Source organism: Uloborus diversus, chromosome 10 (assembly GCF_026930045.1).
Source record: "Uloborus diversus isolate 005 chromosome 10, Udiv.v.3.1, whole genome shotgun sequence".
NCBI classification, from domain to species: domain Eukaryota; kingdom Metazoa; phylum Arthropoda; class Arachnida; order Araneae; family Uloboridae; genus Uloborus; species Uloborus diversus.
This window is the reverse complement of record NC_072740.1, coordinates 23,901,965-23,911,452: the sequence shown is the minus strand read 5'-3', so window position 1 is coordinate 23,911,452 and position 9,488 is coordinate 23,901,965. Positions and strand designations below refer to the sequence as shown.

Below are 9,488 nucleotides of genomic sequence, written 5' to 3'. Positions count from 1 at the left end.
GACATTCCAAAAACAAAATAACAAAGTACATAAGAACAAATTATTATCAAAAATACAAATCAAATTAAAACAGTAACAAGGCAAAAATGAAGCAAAATTCAAAACTACCAAATACAACAAATACAACCAAAATTCAAGGCAAGAAGAAAGAAAAAAGAAAGTAGAATGCAAACGTACGGCCCGTTTAAGCCAACTAAATAAAGAATAAATACCTTTGTGCTGAAAAATTAAAATGTCAGTAATCCAACGTTATTAAGCACAAAACTTGCAAATGATTGCAGACACGTGTTTCGGTGTTACAAGGAACACCTTTTTCAATGCAAAGAAGTGTGAGCTTTTGGATGAAAAGTCATCCGAGAAAAGCAACACGGTGGAACAGGAGGTAGTATAAATATCAAGAAATAGAAATTAAACAAAACAAAAAAGATAAAATGACACATGGAGACAAAATTTATTATATAATTCCATCAGGAAAAAACCGTTAAGTAATAAATTTTAAAAGAAAACCCATAAACAATGCAAAAAGTCCAAAAATGAAACCACTCTGAATAAATTAGCAATAAATTTACCAGCGGGAAAAACTATGTATGGAAGCAATGTATCAAATGGAGAAATGCAGAAAAAACAGAGTGAAGGATAAACATATTGGAATTAGTTAATCACAAAACGAAATAAGAAAGCAAAAAATGAAAAAATAAAAGTAAGAAATGTACGACGTTTACATAAAAATAATAGAAAATCTAAACCAATTTTAACAAAGGAGTCCACACAGAGGAAAAATAGGGAATTGCAGTAAGATCGTTAACTAAATTAGAACGGTTCCTCAGGATGTGAAAAGATTCCCAAAAATCAAGATCCAACGAATTGGGGCATTTTTGGATAATTTGATAAGAGTTAAAATCAAAAGAGTGATTCGATTCCCAACAGTGTTGAGCAATACTGGATTTATTCAGCTGTTGTTTTCTCACATAGCTTTGATGTTCTTTTAACCGAAATTTCAAAGAACGGCGGGTCTGTCCGATGTATCCGAGTCCGCAATTGCAAACAATTTTATAGATCCCACAGCAATTAAGAGGGTGAATAGAATCTTTAAGAGAAGAGAAAGAACGTTTATTAATAGGAGAAAATACCACTTGGAATTGGAATCGCTTCAGAATCTTAGCAACCTGAAAACTGATACCAGGGAAGAAAGGCAGAACAACTAAATTCTTAGTGTTAAAAGTTCTATTAAGAACAACATTTTGAGATTTTTTGCAAAGTTTTTTATAAATGGAATCAACTAAGGTGGGCGGATAGTCTCTATCAACAGCCACAGCTCTTATATAGTTAAGTTCCGCATTAAGAAGCTCAGGTGAAGAACAAATATTCATTGCACGATAAACATATGTGTTGAAAGCGGAATATTTTTGATTAGGAGGGTGAGACGATAATCTATGTGGGGGTAAGGAAACAGCAAAAGGTTTACGATAAACCGTAGTTTCAAAACCGGACTCAGTTCGAGAAACGAGAACATCCAGAAATGGAAGGCAATTATTCTGTTCTTTTTCACAAGAGAATTGAATATGAGGATCAATGGAGTTTAAAATGGATAAAGCATCATCAATGCTTAGTTGACCGTGGTTCATAAGAACAAAACAGTCATCAACATAGCGAACATAGAATTGAAACTGTAGTTTCTGAAACAACTTGACCTCAAAGTAATGCATGTAAATATCACTAAGGATGGGGCTAAGTGGGTTTCCCATTGCCAAACCATCCAACATAGTATAAAATTTACCATTAAAAACAAAGGAACTTTGCCTTAGACAAGTATGAGTAAGGAAAACTAAATCCTCAATTTCCTTAGAGGTAAAATGAAATTCAGACAGTCTACTCTGAAGGCATAACAATGAACCCTCGACCGGAACGTTCGTAAATAATGAGTTCACATCAAAAGAAACCATAAAAGAATTATTTGGAACGCAATTCTGAATTTTTTTGACAAACTCGATAGAGTTTTTTACAATTAATCTTTATTCATTGCACCTTTGTGTGACATAATAAAAATCAATTAGAAGTTTAAAAAAATTAATACAGTAATATATTTAATTTAGTACATAAAAGTTTTGAAATAATAACTTATAAATAATAATAAATTTAATATAATCATTATCTATAAATAATAATTTATAAATGGAGCTAGTACTCTGTACTTTTGAACAAATTACTGATGCATATATGTGCGAGTGTAACGAATAAGTTCTGCCAATCTAATTTGGCATACTTCATAAGTTTGATAAGATTGTTAATTTTATTTTTAATTTTACAAAAACTGATTGAAAGTACAGTGAAACCTGTGTAAGTTGACCACTCGCGGTGCAGTACTTTGGCGGTCAACTTAGACAGGTGGTCAACTTACAAAAGGCGGTAATGTTTTTTTTTCTTTTTTGTCACTTCTTGCACCATGTATTCATTTTTTGAGGAATTCACCCTTACTGTTTCTGTTCAGCACCACTTTCATTGTTTAACATTATTGAAAGTGAAACCATAATTAAAAATATTATTCAAATACCTTTGTTATTTTCAACTATATTATTCAACTTATTTTTAACTATATTAGACACTGTAGTTTTGTCTGACTTTCTCCATTTTCAATTACTTTTAATATTTCATACTTTTTATTAATCTCATGTTCCACTAACTTTCTTTCTGAAGCCTTTTTATGTAAATCTAATAGCACAAAGAGCAACAAGCTCGACTCTCTCAGTTCATAAAGGCAAAATTAAAATGTCCTATCTCTTTATTCCTTGCACCAAAAACAAGTAACTTTACTCATTACTCATTAGCAGGCCCAGATCTGCGTACCCGCAGTGCGAGGGGCCCGTGTCCTTAAAAGGGCTAACGGCCCTAGAAATAAATGAAAAAATAGAAAAAAAAAACTAGCACTAAGGCTTATCGCTTTTCAAATAGACACTGCTGGCCAGTAGGGATAGGGGCCCTACATATTTGCTGCAGGGGGCCTAAAATGTATAGATCCGGGCCTGCTCATTTTAGCAGAATTCCTGTGTTGCCACAAGGTATTGCAACTGAAAGAAAAAACTTTGAACTTTTCTACTGACATCTATTTTCATTTAATAGAGTACAAAAAGCTATCTCAAATAGAACAACAAATGAAAAACAAGTTAAGAGAATAAAGAGCAGCATAAGCTTTATGCTGATGTTTAGTTAGTAAAATGCTAGTACGTATGTCATCAAAGCATTAAAAACATTCTTTGAAAGCTATCAAAAAAAAAAAATATTATTATTATAAATAAATAAATAATATAATAAACAAATATGCTGAAGAAAGTTCAAAAAAATAAACAAAGTGGTCAACTTACAAAGGGTGTTTTACAAGACTCCAGACCAAATTTGGCGTACATTAGTGGTCAAGATAGACAGGTGGTCAAGATAGAGAGGTGGTCAAGTTACAGAGGTTTTCCTTCATTATATGAGATAGGGCTAATTCCGCTCCTGACACAAGCGGTCAACATAAACAGGTGGTCAACTTACAAGGGTGGTCAACTTGACAGGTTTTACTACTACTATCACACCTTCAAAAAGCGCATACATTACAGTGTATTGAAATGTGTGCAATCTTTGATAGTTTAAATATGTATATCGAACTATACAATTCCACTTATATGCCAGCATTATGATCAAAAAATCTTGGAACTGATTTTCATTCCATTGCATTGATATTGCAAAACATTTGTTACAAAATTGCTCCAAACGTTTTAACTAAGCAATGAAACGTGTAGGAAAACATATGTTCGTCAAAACAAACTACAACCATTTCTTTCAAGTACTTTCAACTTCCCTGTAGATTTTACGGAAAATTATAAAAGTATTAGTAACTGTTCGTAATGAGACACAACAGATTTACAGATATGTTATTTGTGCCTTACGTATTCTCAAGAGGTCAAGCTTTTATATGGTTTATCAGAAACTGTTGTACTAAGATGCACGGCATAGATAAACATTGGTGGCAACCATTCTGCTGTCAGAAATGTTGGAAAATGTGTCTTACGCAACTCTTGAGTACTCTTCGTTTTGTGTTCTGTTACCATGTCCTGTTAAGAGATCCATGAGTGATTCGAAAAAGGCTGTTACGATCAAGGAAACCGAACAGCAAAAGTGAGCTGTTGATGTGTCTTTAGTTATTTTTTAATCTTGAATCAAGAAAACAATTCATGTTTTTCCAATAGCACATGTTTTTTTTTTTTTTTTTTTTTAATGAATTGGGGTTATTGACAATGTTTCACAATCCAACAAATTCTGTAATGGAATCGTTTGCTGACATTTCTATCCATTATCTTTCTGTTACGATTGATCTATGGTGAAAGTTTCTCATCTGTGAAAACAGTTTTCTCCCATTACTTCTCGGAATCCTTTTGAGTAGAGCACGACATCTTTTAAGTTGCGCTAGGTTATTTTTCACAGTTTTCTTATTTTATTTATTTATTTATTTTTTGATATTGCCAGCCTATAACCAAAATGTTTATCTTTTTTCCTTCTCTCTTTCTTCTCTCTTTCTGTGTCCCTTTCTTTAATTCAAGCAAGCTGTTCCCCGGTTGCAACAAACTAGTTTGTCGATTTTTCTCTCTAAAACACTTTAAATTATTACTGTCCGACAATGCTGTCTTTTCCTGCATTCTATCGAAGCACAATAGTACGACGACGTTAGTGAAACCGTTGGAAGCTGTAAAGCGAAACACGTTGAAAATATTTTCAAATATTTTCCAAACTTTTTCTTGTCATTATGTATTTTCAATGAAACTACGGTAACTCGATTCGCGGATAACTCGACTACCCCGATAAGTCGACATTTATTTTCCCAATGGTTGGCCCAAAGCTAATTTCAGTGTGCAAAAACCACTATAATTCGAAACACGTTTGCAGGAACCCCTGAAAGTCGACCTATATTTGCTATTCTTGTCCACTTTTTGCTACCAACATTCTTTCACATTGACCATTTCTCAGAATTTTACCGTCAGTAAATCAATTCCATTTCGGAAAAAGGGTGTAAGCACGACTTTTTTTCATCTTTAGTAGATCTAGCCTTGATTGACAAGGAGCTCTTTTTTAAAAATTATGAACTTATTCCTAATAAGGTTTTCAATCAATTCTATTAATTTTATTATGTACTTCTGAAAAAAAAAAGAAAAAAAAATTGCAATTGATTTTAAAACGCGAATGGTAAGCACTAGTGATGAAGCGACTCAGAAAAGTGTTTAGGAATTGAAGTTATAGAACCTCGGTAAGTTGACACCAACTTAACTCGACATGTTTTCTTGTTTCCTTGGAGTGTCGAGTTATTGAGGTTCCACTGTATGTGTATATTATATATATATATATATATATATATATATATATATAAATATATATATATATAATTTGTTGAATAAATTCTTTGCATTGATATTTTTAAATGTTTCAGCTATATGCAAGAAAAAAAGAGGTGAAAAATGGAGTTAAATTGTACAGTAAAGTATAAGAAATGATAAAATATGCTACATAGCGTAGTAAAATACATATAGTACATATTTATAACCACAGTTATGCAATCGTAATAAGTAACATAAAATAAGGTTAAAATTTCTCTTCGAAAAAGCATTTAGCATTTTTCTTCCTATATCTATTTGCATTTTTTTTTTTAAATAATCGGTTTTTAGATTTTCGAAATGCGTATCGAAATGACAATAAATTCTTTGCAATACACTGCTTTGCACACATATTGCATGCAAAGAGAAAATATTATACGGCGAATAGTTTCGATTTAGCTCTACTAAGTACTAGTAATTTAAAAATTGCTCCCTAGAAAGAACGAAAACTGACGTTTTGACAAATAATGATTTATTTACTTCACCACACCACTTTTTATACCTTGCTCCTTTTTCTGCGTTTTAAGCTTGATTTTTCAATTGAATGGCTTTCTCTGATTGTCTTAAACCAGTTTTGGTTTCATCTCATTTTAAAACTAGAAACATCGCTTTTTCTTTTAAATTTCATTTCAATTTAAAAAAAACTGTTTTCCTTCTTTGTTTTAAATCTTAACAATATGTTCGTTATTTAACGCTTAGTTTGAAATGTATTACGAAGTTATTATGGAAGAAGCGTTGAATACCAAACATAGTTAAAAATATACATAATACATATTTTGCTATCAGTTTCGAACATTGTGCCGGCCATAACATTTGAAAATAAACAATCAAAAAGTAAATAATAAATTGCATTTCTTACAGCATATCAATTAGACTCAAAATGGTTCGTTTAGTCAACGCACGTTTTATTCAAATTATGATTATATAATAAAAACGGAAATCGCGTTCCTCGCAGATCTTGAATGCAACGCGTTACACTTTCTGCACGAATAGTCTTAATGTAACACTCCAATTGTTATTGAAGTTGTAATCAATCAGTTATTTAATTAAAATAACATTTTCCTTATTAATTTATTATACTAAGGAAAACTCAACTTAAAACAACTTAAATACTTCTTCGTAGATCAATAACAATTACTACTGTTTTGTTTTACCAATTCAAGCAGTTGAACTATTACTGACTGGATTATTTTGTATTTTAGTATAGTAAATATCACTGAAACGAAAAATAAGCAAATTAATGGATTTCAAATGTATAGCATTTCTTTTATAAACGTATATGTGAAGATAAATTACTCGATCCTTGAAGGATGAGACAAAGAGAGGGAAATAAATTTTTCTCCTCAATTGCAGTTTTACGAAATAGAGCATTTAATTTCACTAGGAATATGTATTTAAAACAGTACTGCTCATGAAGTGTAAAATGGATTTGAAAACAAAACTTTAATTCCTTGTTTTCTTTTCTTAGCTCTTAATTTATCTACTTTTTTTAAGCCTAGCAGTAGTTATGTGTATCATAACGACTCTTCGCGATGTTTAACGAAAGTTCCTGATATAGTTAAGAACAGCATGGATAGTTTTATCCTGTTCAATGTTATAACAAATTTCAATTGTTACTATCCTTTCAGCAAGTATCCATCCTATTTCAAAACCAGGAAATTCCCATCATAAATGCATGTAAGATTTAGCAAGCACCATATGCATGAAAATAATAACAAATATCTAAATGATCTTTTGGGATAAGTTTTATGCTTTGTTTTCGTCATTTTTTTTTACGTCATCAGACCATTTATTATACTCACATTTAACATAATTCATATAGTAGAAAAAAGGATTGATTTGAAAAATCTTAAAAAAAATCAACCAAGGACTAATTACCACTTTCATAATTATTTTTCAGTTTCCTTCTTCATTAATTATTCATTATTGCAAGAAATAATGAGCATTTTTAAAAGAAATCTAGTCTGAACAGGAATTAGGAGACTGTCCAAGAGTAACTATAATTCTGATGCGTACAAAAAACCGATACATGTACAATTTCATCCAGACTGTCAGCTATAATTTTGTTTTTAGAACTCAAAGATTTTTGTAATTACCTACATCGTTATCAGACATATTTTATCATTATAACTTAAAAGATTACTTCTCTGCAGTCTGGTCTGTTTTTAAAATTTTGAGAAACAATTTTGTTGTGTATCATAAAAAAAATAAATAAAAAAAAAATAATAAAAGAGAACGAAAGAAAATGAACTTGCTCACTAAAGGAGAAAGTAACAGTTCTTGTGTGCAGATTTATGATCCATGAAATATGCTGTTGAGCATTACTTTTAATCATTCAATCGAGTTCTTTCGTGCCATTAGCTATTTATATGTACTCGAGTGTCTTAAATAATTCTTAGGATTCATTCTAGTACATTTACTATAGTATACGATGTATGTTTCTCACAAACCTATAAGTGTCCTTACTCGCTGACGTTGTTAATTATAGATACTTAATGTCGTAAAGCAAATTAGTATCTAACTTCAACACTACACTAATGTCTACCGTCTTAGCAAGTTTTATTAGTGTGTGTGTGTCTATGTGTGTGTGATCGCCATTATATAGAGTATATAACTCTTTCCACATCCAAGGAAGCCCCGATGGGGGATCACGGGAGGACATTGTGACCTCCCAAAAACGTCCTTATTTGGCAAATTTTGTCTGGTGATACATCAAAATTATCATTTGACAAAATTTAGAGATCCATTCGGCAAAATTATCATCATTCGGAGAAATTTGGAGTTTCAGTCGACAAAATTATCATCATTTGGCGAAATTTGGAAACCTCCCAAAAATTCCTTATTTGGGAAATTTTGTCTGATGATTCTTCGGAAATTTCATTTGACAAAAATTGAAGTTTCAATTCGGCAAAATTATCAACATTCGGCAAATGGAGATATTTCCCCCTCCCAAAAATTTGTGTGCCCCTGTCACCTCGTCATGTGATCAACACATTTCACAGATCATGCCCAGTCTTACGCCAACATCTACGTGATAGGATAGGAATATGCAATGTCATTTGCCGTAATGTCTTGCCTAATTTCTCATGGACTAAACAACGAACACGAAAAACTTCATTGATATAAAAATTATTGTGATTTTAGTAAACGGAAACCAGCGTCCCATAGAGGGTAAAACATGGTGTTCTTCAGAGAAGAGAAGATGATTAACTGTTTAAATCGGGGTTTAATCTTATTTGGCAAATAAAAAATGGTGCTGTCATTTCGTTGGAAAATTTTTGACTGAAATGCGGAACTATACAACGACAGCGGTTGCGAAAATTCAAAAACCGCTTATGTCTTAAGTTATCATGATTTTTCCATCTCTTATCAACATGAAATAGGATATGACAGCAAAATATCGCAATTTTCATGATACTTCTGACAGTACAATGGCCGAAGAATCCTTTGTCCACGCACGCGCTGCTTATTCTTCTTAATCTGAAGAGAAAGAGGAAAAAACTTGCTCCACATTTTCAACAACTTTTTCTTCTTCCAAACAATTTTCCAAGCTCAGCGTGTCATAAAGAGAAATTTGAAGGAATTTCCTTCATATTGAAGTGAAACATTGTTACTTTTTAAAAACGTGAAGCTTATTTTTTTAGATACTTTCTTAGCGAAAAACTTCAATAAAGGAAGTAATAGATCTTTCAAAGTTTAGGAGTTTGAATTTAGAGTTTCTATTAGAAAATAACGTACTTATGCAATTATTGAAGCAAACTTAAAAAAACAGTTTAGTGTTAAAGGTGTGTTTTGATGTTTTGTCAATAAATTCATTAAGTACTTATATGTTGCAGTTTCATAATGTTGTACTACTGCAGAGGTTAACAAAAGGAGTATTCTTGAATTTATCTTTTTTCTAATTTTTGTTTTCCATTTTTCTATGTATCGTTCAGTACGTTAGTTTACTTTTGAACAACAGTCTTTTATTATAAGAAACTTATGTGAAACAATGGATGCATAAGAATGATGGTGGTTTTCGTAACTTTCTATTTCTTGCATCATAAGAAAGAGTTGCTAAAAATTATATTTTCATTACCATTGAAG

The 9,488-nt window shown here is 31.5% G+C and overlaps 1 protein-coding gene across 1 annotated transcript in view; it reads left to right on the top strand.

Annotated features, from left to right (window-relative positions):
* The first annotated feature begins 4,027 nt into the window (after window positions 1-4,027).
* LOC129231689 (peroxidase-like) overlaps window positions 4,028-9,488 on the top strand; it is a 113,246-nt gene continuing 107,785 nt past the window's right edge. The window contains 1 exon segment of the mRNA XM_054866052.1: window positions 4,028-4,155. Within this exon segment, the coding sequence (XP_054722027.1) occupies window positions 4,028-4,155 (128 nt within the window).